This window comes from Eretmochelys imbricata, chromosome 9, assembly GCF_965152235.1.
Source record: "Eretmochelys imbricata isolate rEreImb1 chromosome 9, rEreImb1.hap1, whole genome shotgun sequence".
NCBI lineage: Eukaryota > Metazoa > Chordata > Testudines > Cheloniidae > Eretmochelys > Eretmochelys imbricata.
The window spans coordinates 99,551,739-99,576,757 of record NC_135580.1 but is presented as its reverse complement, the minus strand read 5'-3'; the positions used below and the strand labels follow the sequence as shown (position 1 = coordinate 99,576,757).

The 25,019-nt window shown below is 44.8% G+C and overlaps 1 protein-coding gene across 1 annotated transcript in view; it reads right to left on the bottom strand.

The window, feature by feature from the left end:
* The window catches only part of MBNL3 (muscleblind like splicing regulator 3), a 120,643-nt gene that overhangs the window by 11,301 nt on the left and 84,323 nt on the right, over positions 1–25,019 (bottom strand). The window contains exons 4-8 of the mRNA XM_077827207.1: positions 18,597–18,797; positions 16,565–16,801; positions 8,611–8,761; positions 2,691–2,785; positions 1,075–1,148 (exon numbers count right to left, since the gene is read on the bottom strand). Of these exons, the coding sequence (XP_077683333.1) occupies positions 1,092–1,148; positions 2,691–2,785; positions 8,611–8,761; positions 16,565–16,801; positions 18,597–18,797 (741 nt within the window). The 3' untranslated portion in view covers positions 1,075–1,091. The remainder of the gene's footprint in view (positions 1–1,074; positions 1,149–2,690; positions 2,786–8,610; positions 8,762–16,564; positions 16,802–18,596; positions 18,798–25,019) is intronic.

Genomic DNA, 25,019 nt, shown 5'->3' with positions numbered 1-25,019 from the left:
ACATAAAGCAGAAAATTGTCACAAACAAGGCTATCTCAGCATTCAGGCAGACTCTGGCAGGGATATGCAGACATGATTAACACTCTCTCCATATACAGAATAGTTTACTGAACTCAGTAGAAATCAAAGGCATAACCAGGCTGATCAGTTCATGTCAATTATTTCAGAAATAATTACACAATTCCCTTCCAAATCCATTTCCAGAGTTTAAATGCAAGTATTTCCCTTTCATTTTTGTCCTGGGGAAAAGCTGGACCATATATTTATGCAAATAAAATGGCTTCCATCATCACATTCAGAGAACCCCCTGTTTCTTTCCTTTAGTCTCTCAATGGTAAAAACACAATGAGATCCTTATGTAAATAATAGCCTACACATGCAAACAACAAGAAATTGAAAATAACACTGATTCCACTGTGAATTTATATCAAACAAATCCAAAAATAAAAGGGCAACATACTCTACTATTCTCATTCAGAAAGCAACAGCAGACTATGAATGCACCAGGCTTTGCAAGGTTGTGGAAGAAGTATATTGTTTGCAGCCTTCAAGCCAATTACCATACTGAACAAGAATCTCTGAAGGAAGAACACTAGGTGACAGGTTCTCAGCTGAGGTGAATCCATATAACAACAGTCAAACTACTGAAGCTATGCCGATTGACACCAGCTATCTGGAGGGTTCTAGTTACTCATGTTGAGTAAATCTGCTACTAACTGCAAACCATAGCTAATGCTTTTTAGCTGACTCTCGCTATCAAATTATTATTTATCCTCAGTAGCACATGCGCCATAAGAATGAGTTACACTGTGGAATTTGCTAAGTAGTTTGGAACTGTCCAGTACATGAAACGGTCATAGCAGAAGGGGTTTGGTACATTTTAAAGCAGACATTTTAGACTGCACAAAAAAATGTTGTTTATCATAAGCCCTGGACTCAGGTGTGGAATTCCTGTTGACTGCAAGTTCTGCATGCAGAGAAAAGAAGAAGTAGGGTCAAGTGGCACTTTTAGAGGATTCAATACCCTTATATAAAAAACCCAACTGTAAATATTAACAGTTAAAAGAAACTTACTGTTCTATCGGAAACTTCTACATCTGTGAAACAAACATGCTGCTACTCAGTTCATCTACTGATAACTGGGATATCTACAGTAAAAAAGAGGTCACATTAACACATTTTCTTGAGATCATTCTATCCAGTCATTCTTCAGCGCTTGTTTAAGACTAATCGATACATATAACCACTGTTGAAGCAGTATCTTAGAGAACACGAACTGATCCCAGCGTTTAACTATTTTAGCAGGCATAAATAATTACATAGTTATGTCATTATTAATGCCCAGTGGCGTACATGGTGATTGAACTTGGGAGTCCAACTCCATAGACTGTAAGACAGCAAAATGCCCTGTAAACTGCAGTTTGGAAGATTTAGGTATCACTTACAAAGAGCACACATAGCCATATACTAACACGGCATAGGAATTAAGATTTTTCTTTTTGTGGCTGTATAATTATTAGGAGAACTAAAACTAGCAAAAACCAGAGAAACAAAATAGTTATAGCTAGTGTAGGTAGGCAAGCATTTACAACAGGCCAATTCTGAGTTCAGTCCTTATTCAGGCAAAACTCCCATTACAGTCCACGAGGCTTTGTGTCTGAGTGAAGCCTGGTGAAAACCTACAGGATTTGCCCTCTGTAGGTACTGTGGTATCATAGCGGTAGCAGTGCCCTGTAAAATAAGGTGATACCAGCTTTTCCTTTGAGTGGCTCTGAACCTGAGCACGATGATGAACTAAATAAAATTGCGAACTTTATAATTGAACAAAACCTACTGTTCCAAACTCTACCCTGGCCTAATCGGGAGACGTTGTGGTTTATTGAATGTAAGGAAGCATTCCTAAGATTTTCAATATACAGTTCAGGACTGGTGCAGAAGCAGCCATCTCGGTTTAATACCTTCAGAGCAATGTTTTGCAGATAATGACGGCTAGGCAAACATGCATGAAATCCTTTATATTAATGGCACTGGCAAAACAGTACATACTATACATACAGTGTAAATACTGTAGGGATGGGTGACTTGCTTCTGTTTTAATACACTTGAACCTTCACCCAGGTTGTTATTTTAGAACCCAAGCTTGTTTTTTTTTCCATTTCCACTCCTGAGCCAGGACAGGGCATGCCAAAATACCACAGGAGAGCATGGTCAGTGTGGTATTTCTGGTAAGGACAGAAAGCAGGAGTGCTGTTAATCTTATGAGAAAGCCTCTTTTCTTTGTGAGTTTTACAGCCCAGTTTTGCACAACTCCCGAGGTCAGTAGAATGTGGAGACACTTCAGAGACGCTTCCAGGCTTATGGATGCTTCTCCAACCTACATTTGAACCCTGGCCCTTCCAAGGCTCGCCCATCCCTGGGCTATCACCACAATTACTTCAGAACCACCCAGCCCAATGAGCCAGTGCTCCCTTACCAATCCCAAAAGTATACATGCTGCCTTTCAAAGGGCCCAATCCTGTGTAGGGCAGAGTGCCTTGTCGGAGGTTCCAAACACCCTCAGCCCCTCAAGGACACAAAGGGACTTAGAGGGGCTCAGCACCTCACAGAAGGGGCTCAGCACCTCCTAGGATCGGGCCCTCAGAGTCATCTAGTTCTGAACATGTGAAAGAAAGCTATTTAAAGGGCCAAACCTGATTGGCTGTAGCTGTTGCAGCGAAGGGGACGCTGGTGGCAGGTGTTGTTGCTGCAGACACAGTGGTGGGCGTAGCACCGTGCATCATGGGCACTTTCAGTAGGGAACCATGGAAGCGACATACGGGAGGGTGGAGCATTTATGTAACCATGGCAACATGTGGTGGATTTGGGGGCGTGGCAGGTATCACAGCAACAAGCCATGTGACATCGTCATGAAGGATACACCGGGGCGCAGCATGCAATCACAGTGCAAAGCAAGACAGCGTTGGAAAAAAAATAAACAAGAGAAAAGGGGAAAAGCCAATTACAATTATAATTAAGGAAAAAACTAAAACATTCTCAACACTTAGTACATTTATAAGCAGAACAATGATGTATTAGACTCGAAGGGCCAAATTTCCAAAGGAGGATGGGACGGGGTGTGCTGGCAAAACACTCATGTCACTGCGTGCATGTGGGTGGCCAGACATGCAGCGAATGCAAGTTCCCTTTGTGGGTGCATTTTGGAGAGTGCACCCATCCCAACCGGCTTTGAAAGTTTGCCCCCAATTATGAATTAAAAGTACATGGTGCACTTCATAGCAAATTTTCCGACAAGACATTGTCGTCATGGCACATATTACAGCTACGATCCCACTGGGTAACATGGCTAACAGCTGCAACATCCTTTTAAAGGTGTTCTCTCCCCTCTCTACAACAGGGCCTTCCCCTGGGTACAGAACAGAGCTGATGGCACTATGAATGAGGGACTGGCCACCTGAGCACTGTACGTACAGATTCACCATGTTTTCTTTCTATACAATTCTAGAGGATTTGGCAAAATTCCCTCTTGGGGTGAGGAGGGGGGAAAAAATTCCAAATATTTACAATCCACCTCAACAAAAACAGCCCCCGAAATGATAAATGGACAGTAATTCTATAGACAACCATGACACACAGTAGAGATCTGTAATCTTTCTGTCAGACTCAGAAAGCTTTGCTTTTACATCACACAGCAGTTAGAGGAAGCACTGCCAACACATGCAGATTGCATTCCAGTGGACAGCACTTTATAGAGGAAGGGAGACGGCTGCTTCCTGAGGAACTGGTGGGGACTTTACGAGCTACGACTGCCCTTGCAAACGTGTGCGATAAAGAGAAGAGCATGAAGATCTGCTCAACCCTTGCTTCTCATGCCAGAGCCCCACTAGCATCAGCGGGAGTTAGACAAGCACCTAATGGGGAGTAGAGACCCGTTTCAACTGGCCATACATTGGCCTGGTGATATTCAGGTGAGTTTAGTATACATTCAGCAAAGGGGATTCTTGTTAAGAGCTTGCTGGCAGGCATTGATAATGGCGTGCACCCGTCTGTCCTGATCCCAGCCTCTCTGCTGTGGATCGCTAGCTGCCAGCAGCCCTGCTTACACAGATACAGACCATGGTTGTGTAGGTGATTTTCTGTCATACCCTAACAGTGTCACAGGCTCCCTGCACAGCCCTGGGGGAGATGCTGGAAGGACTTTAGATCTGTCCTCTGCCCTGGCTGCAGTTATATAAACAGTCTTGGGGTCTAAAGGTGTGGGTTGGGGTGGGTGCTCCACCCAGTGATGGGGGAATGGGAAACGAGGAGGGCTCTGCACCTGGCAACTGGGGGACGGGGATCAGGGAGGGCCCGCATCCAATGACTGGGGCATCGGGCAGGATGCACTTGGGACTGGAAGTGTGTTAGGGCACACTCCGAAGCTGGGCCTTTGATCACTCCCTGTAGCCTTAATGGAAAAGCTATGAACCAAGGTACACACACTCTTTTAGGGCAACATCCCATATGCTTTCTTCTCCAGCTGTCTGATAGGGACCCCGTTAGCAGGCTCCCAGCTTTACTCCTCAGAGCAAGGGCGAGTTACAGGACCTGATACTGCTCTCAGTGCAGCCTGAGTGGGCGGTAAGTGCATTGATGTCAGTGGAATCTCTTCTGAGAGCAGAATCGGGCCCAGCACCCGGGAGATGGGCACTCCACCAGGCCTTCATGCTCGGAAGCAGAAGCAGTCCAGCCGGGTGTGTGTCTGCATTCTCCCTGCACTGCTCTCGCCTCAGCCTGGAACAATACACGAAGCAGCAGAGCCCACCACATCCATGGGATCTGGTTGCCCAACTCTTCCGGAAGCAAGTCAATGCTGGAACCAGCGCCTGGCTCCACAGGCTGGCAACCTGCAGGCGTACAGGGCTCTGAAAGTCATGGCCACCACCGGGTGTTATGGCCTACTGGGTAGGAAAGGAGTTTTGCGCAGCTCAAGAGGTTGGTAACAAAAGCAATAGCTCTTAACTCATTTCTGCTAATAGGCTTTCAGATCCCCCCGCACCTGCCCAACCTGTGCTCCTTGGAGAGTCTACATTCATTTTAGAACTACTGCTCCACCCCTCCCCAATGGTATGGTCTGAGAGCACTGGACTATTACTGGTCTAGCTCCATCCCAGAGCGAAGGCCGAAAGTCCATCCTTAACTTACCCTGCTACACCCAGCTATGAGGGCGAGTGAGGAGCCTCCCCCTACGGTTTGCACAACAATGTCTGATTCTTAATATGAACCAGGCACAATTACAGTGGGTATATGGGTCACGACATTCTGAGCCTGAACTCTCTGGTTCCAGCATTGACAGCAGTTCCTCCTTAGCATTTTCTTCTCGGGTGGGGTTCAGTCACAGTGTCAGTGTTATCTTGACATGGGTTTGGGGATCTGCACAGCACACAGACAATTTCCTCAGCAGCATATTAAAGAGGCAGATCTCCAGCTGGCGCAAACCAGAACAGCTCCGCTGACTTACAGAGCCATGCAAATTTACGGCAGCTGAGGGTCTGGGCCTCAGTGCATCTCTGATTAGAACAATATTATGTTTTCAAAAAAATCAGCGTTAAGAGAGATTAAACATTCTCAGAGGCGGGACTCAAATCCAACCTACAATGTGCTGGATGCCTGATAGTCAAGCCACAAGAATCGTCCCATGGCCATTTCCTTTCACTACATGGCCAAATTCAGGCCACAAAGATACTTGTGCGTAAAGCAGATCGTTTTGTTAGTCACATGAATTACCGCGTTGCACAGAAATGAAAGGGATACAACCATCTGAGCCATCAAGACGACTGGATAGTCAATCACACCACTCAGCCACCCACGTTCTCACGGACGCACAGTAACTCGCTGTCTCTTTCAGGTTAGGGAAAGTTGAGAAGTTTGTGTAGAGAAACCTACCAACGCTTGCAGTGGGAGTCATGCACAGTACTGACCCTGCACACCATGCAGTGAAGCGTGGAAAGATGAACAAAAGGGATATTTCATTAGTGAAGCGTTAGTGTTAGAAATAACTTTACTCAAAGCAGGTGTTCTCTTTGCAGCATTCAGTATTAAAGCACATGCAAAAACAGATTCTGCATATTGATACGTAGATATTTTAAACTCAGTTTTAAGATCACAGCAAACCAAAATCATTCTTGGATTCTTGGGTAGAGAATATATTTCCCCTACCCCTCTCGGAATTAAGTGATGAGTTGCACCATGAGAGTTGGGGTCAGTCTGGACTATTTAATATCAAGCATGTCAGTTTCTTTTTTGGAGGGTGGGGGGAAGAATGGATATTTTAGCACAATTAACACATCACTTTACAAATATACAAACTGATCATGTTAAAGACAGTGCTTCACTTGCAAGAACTGCACCTTCTGAAGTCTTTGTCTGGTATAAGATGGGCAAGACAGCAGGACAGGCAAAGAGGTTACTCTGCAAGCAGGTGTCGTTTGTTTAAAGTCTCTATATTAAGCTGAAAGAGGCAGTTTGTCTGGTCTTGATACAGCCATAACAGTGGTGCTATTTCAGACATATGCAGTGACTTCCCTCGTGCAGCGCCCCAAATGATCAACTGTGCACCTGATCACTGTATAACTGACACAGGAAAAACGAATCGATGCAAACATTTTACCTGGCCTCACGCTGGCACAGTCTGCCTGGCTGTCACCCTCCAACCCAGAAACTAGTTGTGTCTGAATGGAGCTGACCGCATAAAAGCAGAGGCCAAATTGCAGGGCTGCAGTGATGATGAATGTTCATACGATGGGGTGAGAGGCTGCAGCCCTATGGAAAACCAACATATAGTGCAGCAGTGTGGGATGGGAATATTTTGATGGCTAAGGTCGACTCTTCGGTTCTTTGGAGCATCAAAGAAATCTGCATTTACTGGATTTGCTTTAAAAAAAACAAACACACTTATTTTCTGGTTGATGATTTGGTCTGGTCAGACCAATGCTAAAGTCTCCAGATACTAGCAGGTGCCAGCAAATAGCCCTACTGTGCATCAGGCCCATGTGTGACTCCATTGTCATTAATGGGAGCTGAGCCTGCATGGGTCAAAGGCATGATATGGCCATAAGAGTTTGAAGCAAAAGCTGTTGTTATTGTGCTAACACCACTAATACGCCTCGCTATGTAGATTTTGGTCACCGTGTCTCAGGAAGCTGAGACATGGAGCCAGGCTGAGTGACATGGACTGTTAAGAAATTCTCAGTGATGTCTGATGAGAGGCACCTCAGGAATCAGACAAAACATATACCCCAGCGGAAGGAATAGGTCCTTTGGCATCTAAAGGAGTTGCTGTGAGGTCAGCCCAACACTGCAAATAGTACTTTGCAGAGTACAGTTAGAGATGCTTTCTACTTGCTCTCTGTCTGTCAACATAAAAAGCTACTAAACTGGAAGAAGTCTTATCCATTCCTGAAATCTGATTATTTTGAATTTAACGTGTGAATATTCCATCTTCTCTTTCCTAAAAGTTGTTGGCCTCTTTCCTTTATTAGCCAAAAACCAGAACATGCATGAAAAAGGGTTTAGGTTTCGGGAATCCAGATTTGATCGTCTAACTTGACAGCAGAAACTTCCTGTGGAAGGCAGATCTCATATCCCATTGCTCTCCCTCACTGGGCCGTCTCTGGCTCTGAGGAGTTTTACCACCAACTTCATCTCGGACAGGCACAGGCCCAGGATGGATTAATTTAAAAGGTGCTGTCAGAGGGATGTTTTTGTGTATTTCTGTAAATATCATTGGGCAGGTGAATGTTTTTCAATGTTTAAAAAATAAAAAAAAACTAGGCACAAATTCTATGATGCTTTGGCAAGGAAAATAATATTAACATCGAGAATGTTCTCAAATCAGCCGTGAATAATAACTTAACTGGCTAGTTGACGGTCTTATACCCCCATGCCCCAGTCAATATCTTTATTTATGTATGAATAACTGAACTGCATCTTTCAGTTTTATCTGGAGACTTTAAAGGCAGAATAAAAGCTTGGGAGTTAAACTGCTTTTAAAAAGGCCAAAAAACTGGCAAGAGGGAAATGTATGCCTTTAAGAAAGGATTTATGTAATTTACATGTATTAAAATGAGCCATTTCCTCTTTAAACATTGGGGCAGCTGAAACATTTAGAGTCACTGAGCTGTAATCACAAAGACTGGATGGATTAGATAGATACCTGAAGTTTTAAAAAGGGACACACAATTTTTCTAGAGAGGGATACAAAATACGTTGAAGTGACCTGATAGTGCTACCCAAGAGTCCAGGAAGCAGTTTGGGATTCACCAACTGAACGATAAAGATGAGCAACAAGAAGTATGAATTAGAGAAACATGTGGCCATTCGTCCTCATTTGATTACAAAAAGAATGACCAAGAAGGTACCTTTAAAAGTATGAAGCTTTGAATTGTAGTAAGTGAAGGAAAAAGTCAAACAACAAACATTAACATTCTGTGGCTTTTGTAAAAGAAACACCCCACACCGCTGTTCTGTATACATTTTGCTAAGGTCTGTTACAAATCCACTCATTAGCTCACTCTCTAGGAGAACACTTCTTGTACCAGAAAGAATGACGGAGAAAGTGACAAGAGGCCTTACCTGTAGGGATAAATGCAGGCTGTTGCAACTGCATGCTAGCTAGAGCCTGTTGGTAGTGGAAAACGCTCGGGTTAAAGACTGTGGTGGCACCATTGTTTTTTTCAAGTGCTGGCCTCTTTGGTAAAGGTTGAAGTGCACCAGGCGGCAGGGCCTGTGGATGAGGGATTCGTTAAAGACAAGTAGCAAAAAAAGGGAAAACAAAATTAGACAAAGCATGCAATAAATATGATGGAGCCTGGCCTGCAAATCTCCTGCAACTGTATCAATTTAGCAAGACAAGAAACAGAAGAGCAGCTAATCATGGTGAAGTAGTAGGTAAAGTCACAGGTTTACTAGGTAAGCAGTTAGTAAAGACAAGAAGAGAGGGTCCAAAAATAAGAGCACTAGGAATGCTAAGGAAGCTTCTCAATCGGACTGATTTATGCGCACAGGGAAAAGAAGGAAATCGTTTGGGTAGGACACAACAAAAAGCAGTTGCAGGCAACAAGTATTTTAAAACGATCAGCGAAGAGAAACACAGACAGCAATTTAGAATGAGAAGATTAGCATAAGCAACAGCGCAGCAGAAAAAATGAGATGCTTGCCTCTGCTAATGTTGTTTGTTTAAATATCTGCCTACGTGTGTGAGCATATTTACATGGAGATTGTATTTGTACTAGGGTGGCAAAGTGGTAGCAGCTGCCAGTTATATGCCTGGGTTTCTACTCGTTACTAGAGATGATGAACAATACTTAATATTGGGCCTGATTCTCCTTTCACTTACGACAGCTTTACACTTCTAGCAATGACCTTGACTTCAGCAGAGTTGCACCTGATTTACAGTAATGTAAGTGACACGAGCATCAGCCCTTTATGGTTTTATGTTCTTTAGAATATAAATATTTCTTGCTGACAGTTTATATGGAACATGTCTAGTGACAAGGCTGGGGTTTGTATTCCTAAGCAGCAAATCTTCTCCTTTTGTTCTATCACATCACAGCACCTCCACTCAGTCAAACCTGTTTCATGATCAGACTTTAACCTAGCTCAGGAGCTTTTCTTGGTAAGTTACTCATCCTTCATAAAGTGTGTCTCAACAACACAGTTGTAAGTCAAGTTCTTAGGAAACAAGGAGCACGGCTAATGATTTACAGCTTTTCATTGTACCAAGGGAGAGAATTTCATTCCCCGCCCCTCCACACACATTGTGATAGGAAAGGCTGCCTTTCAGTTACCCCTACAATCCTTCTGCATGTAAATTTCCTTTGACTTCACTGAGATTTCAGGCAAGTGGAAGCCATACAGGATCAGGTAGTTTCTGCCTGGCTGATGGAATGTAGCAAAGAGATGGCTGGCAAATAGGATTATCTGTTTCAATCACTCCTATTTCTTCAAATGAATGCAAGTCAAGGTTCCGAAGCAAAAAGAGCTTTAGCTAACAAAGGGTTAAGGCTACACACAGAGCACTTGTCACACGACACGAGGAAAGCAGCTTATAAATGGCATGAACGGAAATATACAGTAGACTCTATCCATTAAAACTTCCAACCGTTTGTCGCTGTACAGAAACAGGTTTCACTTAAGTTTTAAACTGCTACAGGAGACTGCGCATCTGAGAAATGTCAAACCAGGTACCTCCAGGGAAAATGTGATGACCTTATGCCTGTGTTCCCAGGGCTATTTTTGTTTGGGTTTTTGTTCCAATGCAATCAATTTACCAGAAGCAATTCTACTTGCAAAAGCTGCTCTCAGATAAGCACACCACTCCCACTGAAGCCTGTGTGTATCCAAGGGCAGAATTTGGACGAGGAGTATCTCTCTAGACTTAGCTGGTCAATTATGGAGACAGCAAGTGTAAGTGAGTTAAAGTTTTCAAATGTGGGTACTGAAAGGTAAGCACTTAAATCCACATTTAGAGACCTATCAAAGAGGCCTCATTTATAGAGGTGCAGAACCTGAACATTTCATATTTCACTGATAATTATGGGATAAAGAGACTTTCTCCCTGAAGACTATATATATGGTCATCCTACATAAACACAGAACATGTATGTATATGTATGTATGTGCTGTTCCTCCATTCTTGAGCCCGGCCCCTCCACTTCCTTGAAAGAAGGTATGCTGTTTCACACCGACTGAAGATCTGGCCCATGTAGGCTCATATATGAATCATGGCCAAAAGGAAAAACCTTCTTTTTCAGGTATTTCCCCAAAAACTCAGATAGGAGGTCACTAATTACAGTGAAGCAGCTTGCCATCTGCCTGGTAGAGAACCACAGACTCACTGCCCTACTGAACAAGGGCACATGTGGTATCGCACGGGAACTATCCAGAGTTCAGATGTTACAGATAGCATCTGGGTGCCTGTCTCTGCTTCCATTTCAGAGCTGTCAGCCAGGTGATGGCCTTTGGGCTGTTCAGTTCCATGACGGCTCTCCCAGGGTGGCTGTCAGTTTGCTGGGAAGAGACCCTGAAGACACTTCCCTGAAGTGCCTGACTGCCATATATGCTACCAGGCGGGCAAAGATTGGGGAAAGGTGGAGGATTTGGGTGGGAAACATCCTCCTGTCAGGATGTGTGTTGCTTCTCCAGGCAGTCTACAAAGCTCCAGTGTTCTCTGTGCTGTTGAAGCCACTGGACCCATGATTTGGCCTGAAGTAAAGAGCAATACCATATCGAATTGAAAAGGCAGGGCGTGTGTGGAGAGGCAGAGCTGGAATCTGGCCAGGACATTGGGGGCAAACAAGACTAAATCTTGTGAGAAATGGGACGAGATCTTTAATGGCCTCAAACAGTCAGGGCCTGGGGTTCAGCACCTCATGGGGACAGTGGCACATTTCCCATGCTATCGTGCACTGATTCCCCAGGGAACAGCCTGACCTGCTGAATCAGCCAAGGCGCTCCCTGCAGCACCCACACTGGGCAGCAAGGGGGTCATGTGCAGCCTGTGAATGGTGAGCTGGACCGTGCTCAGGCAGGGATGTCAATTATTTGTGATTCGTGCTCTGTGACTGGTCACCTAAACGACATGGGATAGTTTCTGCTCCCTGGCCTGATTGAGGCTGACCTGCATTTGTGTGCTAGTCATCCCTGCGTTCACACATGAATACAGGTATGGCAAAGAGAGTCATTCCTCAAAGCAGCGTGTAAAGAAACCTTTATGTCTGAATGGCTGAGTGACAGTGGATAAAAACAGGATGCTGCCCGCCTGGCTGAATCCAAATACGATTCAGAATTGGCCAACGTGTTGGTTAATAATTTCCCCTCTTACTTATGCTGTTCATGCAGGATGTTTACTAGCCACTCAAAGTTTTACTTTGACAGCAATCTCTTTGGGGCAGGGATTGTCTTTTTGTTCTGTGTTTGCACAATGGCTCCTGGCCATGACTAGAGTTCCTCGTGATATGGTAACACAAATAATACATAATAATTTCAAAAGGACTGAGGAGGGCACTCCATAAATATCAGATGCAACCTGAGCACTCTCTTTGTCAGATGATTTTTATACACTACCCTAGGAAATTATTTTTTTGGTGCAGGATCCAACACCAAATGTTCAAAAATCCAGGCTGTTCTGAGGACAGCAGTGTGGCTGCAGGCAGCAAGCACTCAGCTATTCCATGGTAGGAAGACTATTAAAGTTACTTAAGCATTTTGGGCTAGAGGCCAGATCTGTAAAGATATTTAGGTGCCTGGAGATGGAGCTAGGTGCTGAGTGGAATTCTCAAAAGCCCCTAGAGCCCAGATCCACAAAGGTGCCCTCTCTGCATCTTTAGGAACCCAAATACCTTTAAAAATCTGACCATATCGCCTCCAGTGCAGTGGTTTTCAACCTGTGTAAGATTTACAATAGGGTCCACACCTCCATTCAAAAGGTTTTAGGGGTCCGCAAATGAAAAAAGGATGAAGACCACTGCTCTAGTCTGTCCACGTTCTGCTTCCGAGGATGGAGAGGGGAGAGTCAACGTGAGTTCTTTTCCACCTGTCATGCCTCCAGGACTGGGAGTGGTGGTTTTTGGGAGGTCATGACATCCATGGAGGGAATTCTCAGATAGCCAGCCAGGCTGGCTTTGTGCCAGCTGACTGGCACAAATCAGCTACAGCAAGAGCCAGCAATAGGCCTTTGTTGTTTCCTTTTTGTGCGCTCTAACTCTGATGGCAGTGAATGGAAGCTGGTGCCCTAACAAGATTTCCTAGGTAGCTGTTGAGAGTGTTATTCAATATTCTGATAGGGAATTCTACTGCCCATTTAAACAAAAATATGAAGTCTTAAAGGGTCCTTGCCCTAAAAATTACACCTCTATTGTAAAACATTCACCCAATAGAGGGTTTAAACAAATGTGTTAATCTCTCAACCTCTAGACTAGCTGATCAGCCACCGACCAGAACCAACTCCCATGGAAATCGGTGGGAATCTTCCCAGAGATGTCAATGGGCTTTGGAGCAGGTTCTAAATCTGGGTCCTGTCCTCTTCAGTGTGTCCCTTTAAGGATTGTAATTACTAGCAAAAAATTGCAGTGTCCAGTGAGTTTCCTGTTTCCTTCAGTGGTAAACATTTCCATTCCTCCCCCAGAGGGATGGTTTCTTTTCCTAGGCTGTCATGGTCACTGCCTTTGAGGAAGAAGTGGGTAAAACAGTGTCTCAAATGGGGCAGATTGAAATCCCAAGTTTTTGGAAAATCTCAACAAGACTGAACAGATTAAGAAAAAAATAACTAGTAAAAATTAACATCCTGTCGTACAGCCCACATAAAACAAAAAAACCTCAGCCTGAAACAACTGGCAATAAAGCCCTCACTGTTGGGGTTTCTAAGGATAAGGCGGCTGGACACATGACAGGAGTGGCTTGAATGGTGTCTCCATATTTAGGCTTGGAAGGATTGGATTTTTAATCAGTAATTGTTGATAAGCGTGATTTCACCGTAAACACACACACACGGATGAAAAAATATTTCCATTGAGAACAAATGACATTTGCAGATGAGCAAAGTAGGAAAAATGCTGCTTGAGAACATATTAGGGTTTGATTTAAGGCTATTTACTTGTAATTGTGACATGTGATGTTGGAAATTTGTGTTCTAGCAGTTTTAAAACTTTAACTTTTTTTAATCTCAGTGTCCACTGTCATTAAATAATTGTCTGATCTTCCTATTGTCTGAAACCCGCCCCCCTTAATTTCCTGCAACTGTGAAGATTTACATCAATAAAAATAAAAAAAGCTTAAAACCCATAATTTTGTGTAACCGTCCAAATTTAAATCAATAAACACTGAAAAAAATGCTTAAAAATATCAGTATTATCCCTCAAAATGATAAAAAACAAAATGACAGAATTCTGCCAAGCCTATCTATATTGTAGTCCCAGGGTTCTCTGACACATTCAATGCCTTTCAGAAAGGAGGTGTGAAAGACATCCTACTATGCCCCATGTTTCACAATCCCACAGATGCTGGTGTTTGAAAACAGGCGGATTAAAAACAGTGTGATAATTAAATGGCTCCAGAAATGCATCTGGGTTTCCTGAAGAAAAGCTCAGATCATGAATATTTTCCAAAGGCCTAAACAGAGAAATGCACTGTTTGGGCACGGACTGTCGTGTCTGAAAGAACGTTATAACATTTCAGCTCAGGATGGGCAGTCTCCTCATGGCGCAACACAAAGTAACCAATGAAAAGGTATTCATGCAATCTAAGATGGTCACATGCAAAGCAAGAAGGTGAAAGGTCCAAGTACCAGGTCAAAGGTTGCCTCGAGGGGTCGCTTCAGTGATCTGACAGCTGGCTGAGTCTTAATTAGCAGGCAGCGAGCACATGATGGCAATGGGCCAAAGGGGGGGTTCAAGCACGACAACAAAAAACAGCAAGCAAAGGTGCGTCAAAAGGAGAGCAACATTGTGGATAGGTGAAGAGAAAAAAAAAATGAATGCATTATACAATATATTAAAAAGACTAGGCATGCACAACATGGGGGGTTCGCTACAGTTAATTAGTCAGCTGTTTTCTCTTGGCAATCTTTAAGGTCAAAGCAATCCCCCTCATAGATCACAGAAAGCATTTGACCTAACTAATTTCACTGCAGCTCATGATGTATCAGCCTATAGCTACTTCAGAATTAGTTGGTGGACCTGAGTTCTTTTTAAACCATGTTTTTCATGCTTTATCCAATGATATGGCTCGGCATGCCAGACTTAGGGCTTGAATCCGCAGCGACACATCACACGTGAGTCAGTAGGGACTGCTCGTGAAAAGGAAGGCGTGCCTGCTCAGGAAGGGTGCTCTGGCACATGCTTAAGTGTTTTTCTGAATTGGGGCCCAACAGCCTGATCTGAATCCCACTGACTTCAGCAGAGTGAGATCAGGCCCCAAGTGAGTGAAGTTACTTGTGCATTAAGTGCCTGCAGGATGGGCCTTTCAGATAGATCTTCCTGAGCTTTTAGGAGATGAATGGATCCACAATCTACTTGACAGGGGCTTGTTCAGATGCTTTGCATCATACGTGATTCTTGATGAAAGCTCAGAAGCCATTCTTTTCTTTTTTAAATTATTATCACCAGATACAAGAAATGCATCAAACCTCCAAAACTGAATGAATAATGGAAACTGTTTTTGTAGTAAGTGTGTTGCAACAAGCAATCAAATATTTTAAAGGTACTAGTTAATGGCATACAAATAGGGTTAATTACTTTGATGACAGGAGCCGGCAGCATGAATAAAACATGCATTGGCTTTAATTTAGTGTAAGTGTCCTAGGTAACTAGTAAACAGTAAAAACACATGAGTTTACATTTTCCTGACCAAAGATCTGAGTGAAGTAGAGCTGTTCTTTCAACAACGAAAATAATCAAGAACTGCTACTCTCCTCCCTTTTTACAAATAAACTGTGTAGGGCAGATAAACCCTAATATAAATTGGTTCCTCATATACATCGTTCCATGGATTCTACTAGAGGACAGCTGTTTTATTCATATAATCCAGAGCACACGTAATATTGCTTAGTGCCTGAAGGATAATTGCTTCCAGTTTTTGCATTATGTTTCATCATGAATGGAAAGTACCCTCTCTTGCTATCTGCGGGGAAAGTTGCTCCATAAAAGCCAATTAGTCTTAATTCATTAGCATTTCTAAATCAGCAAAAGAAGAACCATTTTCAATATTAAATATCCATACAAGAATGCACAATAGCAATAACTCCTCCTCCAGACACAGTACCTCATGTCTGCAACTGGGCTTTGCTACCTTTTGAAATGTACTTATGGTACCATATCCTCAGCTGTGTAAATGGATGCAGCTCCACTGAAGTGAACAGAGCTGCATCCATTTACACTCTGGACCATGCGTACTAAAGCTCCCTTGGCTTGTTTTTAGACCTTTATTTATCACTATGCTGCTTTGGGATGCAAAGACTCCAATTAAAATGCACTCAGAACTTGATTCTGTCTGGTGCTGAGCACCACCTTCCAGCTACGGAGCATCTTCATCTCCCTTTGACTTAAGGGAATCATCGCCTCAGAGGACTGAGCCTTAATAACAGCACAATGCTGCTTAGTTTTCTAGAATCAGCGGGTGAAATCCTGGCTCCACTGAAGTCAACAGTTTTGCCATTGACTTGAATGGGGCATGTATATTACCCATTCAGTTTGTAATCAGATTGGCTTTGCACACTATTCAGACTAAAATGGTAGCCAGGCTTGCACAGGGAAAAGTTTGTGTTCATTGTTAGTGAAGTTGCATTAATGTTTGATGCATTTCACTCCATAACGTCACGTCGGAAGACCATGTGCTTTGCCATCACATCCCCAAACAATGAGATACGATACATCATGCTACACTGATTACAATGAAGGGATGGAGAGATGGACACACACTCAGCTCATCACACAGACTTTTCCTAATACTTAGCATCACTTTTCTACTTCCTGCATATATAAAACCTTTTCATAATGGCTCTATGGTTTGATACGGCAGGTCATGCCCTTACCATTGCAGTTGCAGCTGTCTGGTTCACCTGGTGTTGAGCTGCCTTGATTTTGGCTTGCAGGTGTGCAGGGGGATGAAAGTACTTGCATTTCTCCCTAGAGCATCGGCCTTTGATGTAATCCATGCAAACTGTAACAGTGTTTTCATTTGTGTCTATCATTGCAATATCTATGGGGTGAGCATAACGGCAATCGTTCTCACCACGTGTGCAATTTCCACGCTGAAACTCTCGGCAAACCTTAAAAGAAAGTCACATAGTTGAGCACGACATTGAATTAGCCTTCTCTCAGCATGTTCAACCAGGGATGGCAGTCGAGAGGGTTGCCTTACACTCAGCAGAGCTGTGGTTCTGACTCTACACCCTTTAGTCCTGCTGGGTAGCACTTCACAGTGCTATTCCCCATCAGTCCGGATGCAGAATCATGATCTGGGCTATTAACAATGGTAACAGGAAGCGTGGAACAGGACACGTGCAGAATTTAAACTTCCCAGGGTAAATTTTGGCTCCACTGAAGTCAATGGGTGTTTTGGCATTAACGTCCAGGGGCAAGTATTTTAGCCCTACCTTTAAGCTACATTTTAATTTCTGCCATTTTTGCCTTACTGAGATCTGAGTTTAAAAATATTCAGCAGAAAAGCATTCTCTCAAGCAATACATTAATGTTCAAGGAGTAAGCTACTAACATTTGCAACAAGTCCTGCCTAAGGATATGCTGATCATTTTTCCCAATAAAACTGACCCACCAGTTACATGACAATGAGTTTGATGACAATGCATTAAAACCCAATAATGTGCTCTGAAGGCACCGACGGAACTGCCATCTTTGTGAAGGACAAGTTGTTCCTTATACATTATGAATAACAAAATTTCAAAGGCACAGAGCCACATTTCTGTAAAATGGATCTTCAAGGTTTCCCTGATCTGGGGAATTTAGAAAGATCGCTAACTGATATATTGGGTCAAAATTCAGATGTCCTGATGCTAGTGATCTCAGTTACACTCACTTATATGCTCAGGGACGGGTCAGAAGGACTGCAGCAGGAAAAGCAATCCCCCGGAGGGTGTAAAGGTGGAAGACAAAGAAGGGTGGTGGCTGAGGATTGAGTGACATTTTTTACACTGACATCCTGAGAGATAATTTACACCAATGTTTGTGACCTCCTTGGAATTTGGGCCATCAGCCCTTAGCTCCTAAAATGTACTTTCTGTCTAAACTCAGCCCTTCTTTAGGTTTTCAACATACATACAGTATTAACACTCCCCAGGGTGCCCCCTAAATAAACACTGACTACACCGAGGAGGGTTGTCTTATTGGAAAAGACGTCTTTATGCTCAAAATGTTCATTCAATATTACACTTAAACTCCATGACCACCAACCCCCTCCCCACCCAACCTGGCCTCCCTAGAAGTGCGATGCCGTAAGTCTGAAGGGAAACAAAATGAACACTGCCACCTCAGCAAGTGTCATTCGCATAGGGCCTGATCCAACTTCCCTGGAACTCAGTGAGAGTCTTTGTATCGACTTCAACAAGAACTGGACTGGGTCCAACTTAAAAAGAGGGAAGAGGCTGTCACCTCCTGTCCAGATTCTTATTCAAAGCATGTCTAACCTAACTCATCACTAAGGAAAGTTCTGCCTTAGGTGAGGTCACCCATTCACTTCTAGGTGTAACACCCATAGAAAGTGATTTTATCGGATTGTGACCTAACAGAAAAAAGTAAGACCCCAAAGCACACTGAAATCAAGGGAGAGACCAAGCTCACAAGTTTCCAGCAACTTTGGCTCGGGCTCACAATGAGCACTGCAGGGTGTGGTAGCACCAACAACTTAAAAACTTCTTAACTCAGAGCAAGGGTCTCAAAATAGCATGCCTTGCAAAGAAAGGGGGTCAGATTCTGCCCTGACACACACCTGTGCATTGAAGGCCACAATGCTGTTCTGGATTTACACTGCTGCAAGAGGGAGCAAAATTTGGCCCAATGGGCCCCTTAAATCCCCTTCCATAATATTGTGTTTTACAGTCCACATACCTCCAATTTATCCGTACGCATCAGTTTCTGAGCAACAGAGCCTCCCGGTACTGTAACAGTAGGATTTCCGGAAACCAAGACAGGCGTATTTGGTAAAAGCTCTGCAGGAACCAAGCCCATCCCAGGAGAAACATGACTTAGGTAGGGACTAAAAGCCATGGTGGGACTAGTTGCAAGTGATGGAGTCACAGGAAACGTAGTCTGCATGTAAGAAAAAGGAAAAATATGTTACCACAATGCTCGGTCTTGGATTATGGCAGTCAAAGTCTAGTTTGTAACACTGGAAACCCTTGTAGACAGCGTGGTTAGCAACAACAAAATGCTTTGCTTTTCAGTCTATTAATTTACTGTCATTTACGTGTGATCCATTTGTTTCTATTGACTCACATGAACGTGACACATTCTAAACAAAAGACTTCTTCATTTGTAAGAACAAAGAGTATCGATGATCTTTATAGTTTAACGACACAATTAAGAATGCAGGCCAGCAATCAGAGCAGGCGCAAATTAACCAGTCACCTCACTCCCAACCAGTTTCTCCCAAAATAATTTCTCCTTTACCTGACCCCTCGATGGGCCTATTCCTATAACATGCTAAGCATCCCGCAAGATTGGAATCCATATCATTACCAACATCTGTGTTCCTCACACTGAAGCTATTATTTGCACACATATCTGGCACTGTATTGGACCTGTCTGAATGAGAAGACCATTACATGAGGCTCACTAAACCTACAGCTAAGTCACCTTGTGCCATGATCTTGTCAGATCTCCCAAAGTAGGCAAGATCAGGTAGGTTCAGTATTTGGAAGAGAAATGACCAAACAACACTCAGGTGACTTGGTAGGTGGTACTCTTCTCTCTGGGCCAGAACTAAAACAGTGCCCCGGTATGGCTTTAGGAGGAACTGGGATACTAGAGGTGTCATGTTCTGGATAAGACATAATACAAAGCTCTTGAGTCTGGACCACACGTGATCATTAAAGATCCCATGGCAGTTTGGTAAGAGCAGCAGAGTTGTTATCCAAGCATCCTAGCCAGTTTCCATCTTGGCAACTCCCCCAGCAAGGTCAGTTGGATAAGAGAATTTTCACACTCTCTTTTGGCCCAGATCTAGCAAAGCACTTAAGCAGGTGCTTAACTTTAAGCATGTGAATAGTCCCACTGAATTCAGTGGGACTTTTGAGGTGTTTAACATTAAGCAAGGGGCTGGGTACTGGACTAGATGATCTCTTGAGCTCCTGTCCAGCCCTCCACTTTGATAATTCTATATGCTTAAGTGCCTTGTCAGATCGGGGCCCTAAACGATTGCTGTGCATTGGGAAACTACTGCTATGTTTCAGGCCAGAAGTGACGCTCTCAGGAATGGGTGAGATGATGTGTGTGTGTGTGTAGTCAGTTTGTATGCCTTTGTACTTTGTAACATGCTTTGGGAAGGAAGATGCTACCGTGCTGAACACAAGACTATCCACCATTGCTGTCTTAGCAGTCGAAGCTTCTACTGGAGAATGTCGAAGAAGTCACAGAAGTGATGGAATTTAAGGCCAGAAGGGACCACCTGATCACCTAGTCTGAGCTCCTGTATACCACAGGCTACCGGTGCCACCCAGCACCCACACACTAAACCCAATAACTGATACTAGACCCAACTGTGGCAGGCTTCAGATTTCCCTCAATTGGCAATGAATCTCTCCACTACAGCTGCAGTTCAGAGTAGCTGCAGTAGGAACACATGTGACTTAGCGCTGCCTCAAAGCAATGGTCAGGCCAGATCTCACTCCTGATCTGCGAAAAATGCCAGCTGATACAGAAAGAAGCTGCATGCATGGCGGGCCCGATGCAAAGCCTGTAGAAGGCAATGGGAATCTTTCTATAGACTTCCATGGGCTTTGGATCAGGTCCAGAGTGAGGTGAGCATGGGGGTTTGTAATCATCATCGTTATCCTTCTCCAAGACATCAGTCGCGTTCAACGTAAAATGTCGGTTATGACAAAACCCTATTTACACACTCACAAATCTCCAATTCTACTGTAGGCAGCTAGACTCACTGCTCAGCAATGAAAACAAGCCTATTCCAAGGAAATCACAAGCGTGTGCACAGACGTGTGCACACAGACATGCTCATGCACAAATACAGACACACATGCTTGTGCACACAGGCGCACACATAGATACACCCAGGTTTACGTTTGCTTTTTATACCCAAAATTCTCTTTCAATTGTGCCGATTTCGGAAAAGCTACATGGGCACATTTTGTTTCTTGCCAGTTCCCTCACACTAGTACTTTCACATACTAGCAAACACCTCGACTGTTGTGAATTGGAATACATTATCTACTCTCCTTTGCCCAAGGTAACGTCAACCCAAATACACCCCACGTTCCTGACTTAACAGCTATCTAGAATGACTCCACTTTTACAAGTTGTGGTGACAGCCAGCAGCATCTTACTTGTCTCTGGGACCATGGTAGGGTTAGGGGTGCAAGGCCATTTCCCAAATACATCCCACTGTGTGTCTCAGAATGAGCCGAGACAGGATGCTAAATCAGCGAAGCAGACACTGTCAATCTGGCAGAGCTAAAAAAATCCTCTCTAAGAGATGCTCCCAGTTTTCCTCCTTTGGGTCCACACCGATCTGGGGCCTGATCCAAGACCCATCAAAGTGGATGGGAGATTTTAAATATTACACCCTTGCGATTTCAGCACACAGCCCTTTAATAAATCACTTCCTTTCCTATTTCAATTCTCTGCAGCTCCCAGCCACACTATATCTTTTGTTGTCAGAAAAACTCTGTGAGGGTCCTGAAATATGTGGCTCCCTAAAACCGCGCCGCAGGTCAATGGAAGGCAGCAGCGCACAGACTGGTTTTATTTTTAGAAGTGCTAGTAATTACAGTGGCACCTGTTAAACGTCTGTTGGCATTGCCATTGTTAATCCTTTGTAAAAGATGCTTATAACCTGGTCAGTTCTAACAGCATCGGGCTGGAGCTTGACGCAGCCCTTGTTTTATGGACACACACCTCCACTGTGGCCCAAACTTTCCCGCATGTGTGTGCTTAGGTGTGCACACAATTGGTGCTGACCTACATTACACCAGCTGCTCACGAGCCCAGGGAGTCGAATGGCCATCCTGGCCAGGAGGGAGCGTGGCGGAGAAGCTCCTATGTCTCCTAGGCAGGGTAAAACCCTTGAGGGGAGCCTTTAAGCCAAGTTTACAGCTGACTATGGCTGCTCTGCACCTCAGCCAAGCCAAGGGTGTGCCCCACAGAGGCCTTGGTTCAGAGATGAAGGAAGGATGTTCCTCCTGGCTACTACTGCTGCTTCTGGATGGAGCAGGGCAGGGAAAGCTAGGGGGCCTGGAGCCCTGGGCAGGCGCTCGTGGTTCGGGAGGGGAGGCAGTGGGGACTGGAACATATGGCAGAAGCTAGAAAGAATATATCTGAGTGGTGTGAAATATTTCCAATGAAACACCAAACCACCCGCTCCACGAAGGCCTTTGGGTTTCTTTAGGAACTGGAAGATGGGCCCAGTTCCCTGAAAAACTCATGACTTCCTGCAGATCCTTCACTCATACCAGGCCCGTTCCCTAGTGGAAAGCAGCTGATTTCCAAACAAACATGGGTGCATTCTCAGCAAAGGGGGCTCTGACATGGTGAAGATTACATCTTCTCAACATGAAAAACAGCCGTCTCCTGGAATTGCCTGGAAAAGCAAAACTGAGGGGTCCAACATGTCTAGAATAAGGCAGTGGGAAACGTCCAGGCAAAATGATTCAGAGACATCATCCTCAGTTTTCCCCAACTCATGTTCTCTCTTTCGCTCTCCCACGCACAGAGCCAGATTCTCTGCTCCATTATGGCCCCTTCGCACTGCTCCAATGGCAAATTTGCAGCTGGCTTACGTGGCTACCCAGGGATTCCCCCAAAGTACTCAGCATTCCCAGGGGGGTGGAGCTGACCTAGCTGTCTTTCCATCATGCGCCTGCCATCCCCCAGCTCATCCTCCAGTGTTTTCCAGGACTAGGGGAACTTAAAGGTGGTGTCACATCACCTCTGCCCAACCCTCATCTTCCTGGTCCTGAGCACAGCAGAGCTTGGCTGGATTGAAGACGCACACACAGGCATGTGCGATGGGACGTGAGAGTCTTAATTGCTGCAGGTGACACGCACATTGGTTTACCCAATTCTTAGGAGGCATCAGCCGCACAGTCCTCAAGGTTTCATAACAATGGCTTCTGCTTGTATAAATTCCACACTCCAGTGCTGCTGACTGAAAATCCCCACCCTACCCTAGGGCTCAGACTGAAACTCATAAGCTTCCCATTCATTTTCACTTGGACGGCTGCAAGTTCCCACTCCTGCCCTGCCACAGGCAGCCAGCTACTGGCCACATACACTGTAGCCCAACATCATGCAAGCCTTCTCCAGCAGCCTGTCCAATGAACCTCAGTCTTGACTTACAGTACAAATCCTGTCCTTGGCCTTTCCTTCCAAGAGACTGTTATACAGAAACGACTGGAGCAGCAGTTGATATTACCAATTCATTTAATTTGTGACCTATGTCGAAGCAGACCATTGTCAATGTGAAGCGTGGTTAATGCCCTGAAAAATGCCCTGTAAAATTGGCATGGGGAGGGTCTGGATTTATTGTGTTTTACAAGTGAAAAAGATGGCTTTCCTAATTGCCTGGCTCCTGCATCATTACCAGTAACAAAGAGTCTGCTGGCCAAGTTCCGTCCTCCTGGAAATCTGTGCGAGCTCCCCGTGCCAGATTCCTTCCTGACGTAAATGCAACAAACTCCTCGTACACAGTCAATTCCTGATCAGCACAATGTAACTGTTCCAAAACGTCTGGACTCAAGCATCTCTCTTTGAGACCCTCAAAGACAGCTTAATCCTGGTCCCCTCGCTCATGTGATTAATCACTAATAATACGGCCTCCGAGCTCTTAGCTAGTGCTTTTCATCAGTCGATCTCAAAGCGCTTCACAAAGGAGACAAGCATCATTACCCTCATTTTACAGACGGGGAAACGGCACTGTCTGCTTTGTGTGGGGAGCGGGATCTGGCGCCGAGGATGTTTCTACAGGATGGCAATGTTTTAGGGGCAGTGTAATTGTGTACTGTATCCTCTCATGCCCCTTCAGCGTATGGCACGGCAGCTTCCGGGAACTTGTAGCTCTAAGACCCTCCCTAACATCAACGTGAGCTGCTCAGCACAGCTCCTGAACAGCAGGCTGAAAACGCTCCCCCCCTTTAGATTGTTTCAAAGCTTATGAGAATCATAGAATCATAGAATATCAGGGTTGGAAGGGACCCCAGAAGGTCATCTAGTCCAACCCCCTGCTCGAAGCAGGACCAATTCCCAGTTAAATCATCCCAGCCAGGGCTTTGTCAAGCCTGACCTTAAAAACCTCTAAGGAAGGAGATTCCACCACCGCCCTAGGTAACGCATTCCAGTGTTTCACCACCCTCTTAGTGAAAAAGTTTTTCCTAATATCCAATCTAAACCTCCCCCACTGCAACTTGAGACCATTACTCCTCGTTCTGTCATCTGCTACCATTGAGAACAGTCTAGAGCCATCCTCTTTGGAACCCCCTTTCAGGTAGTTGAAAGCAGCTATCAAATCCCCCCTCATCCTTCTCTTCTGCAGGCTAAACAATCCCAGCTCCCTCAGCCTCTCCTCATAAGTCATGTGTTCTAGACCCCTAATCATTTTTGTTGCCCTTCGCTGGACTCTCTCCAATTTATCCACATCCTTCTTGTGGTGTGGGGCCCAAAACTGGACACAGTACTCCAGATGAGGCCTCACCAATGTCGAATAGAGGGGAACGATCACGTCCCTCGATCTGCTCGCTATGCCCCTACTTATACAGCCCAAAATGCCATTGGCCTTCTTGGCAACAAGGGCACACTGCTGACTCATATCCAGCTTCTCGTCCACTGTCACCCCTAGGTCCTTTTCCGCAGAACTGCAGAAGTCCCAACTGTCTAAGTTCCTTCTAATCTGCACGGCCCAACAGCAGGCTATAAAGGGCCACACAGGTCGGGAGAAGTGCCTCACCCCCCCTCTTCCCTGGAGCTGCCCCTGCAGGGAGAGGTGCCTCACCCCAGCCCCAGGGTGCTGCGGTGAGAGAGGGCTGGGGGAGTCCTCACTCCCTACCACAGCCCCATGGCAGCCTACACCCCAAACTCCTTATCCCTGGCCCCACCCCAGAGCCTGCACCCCCAGCCAGAGCCCTCACCCTCCCACAACCCAACCCTCTGCCCCAGCCCCGAGCCCCCTCCCCACTCTGAACCCCTTAGCCCCACCCCTGCCACACATCACCTCCATACTGGTGCACATAACATTCTGCACATGGACGTAAAAAATTAGAGGGAACACTGCCAACTGTCTCTATAAATTGGGTCCACTGCATGAGT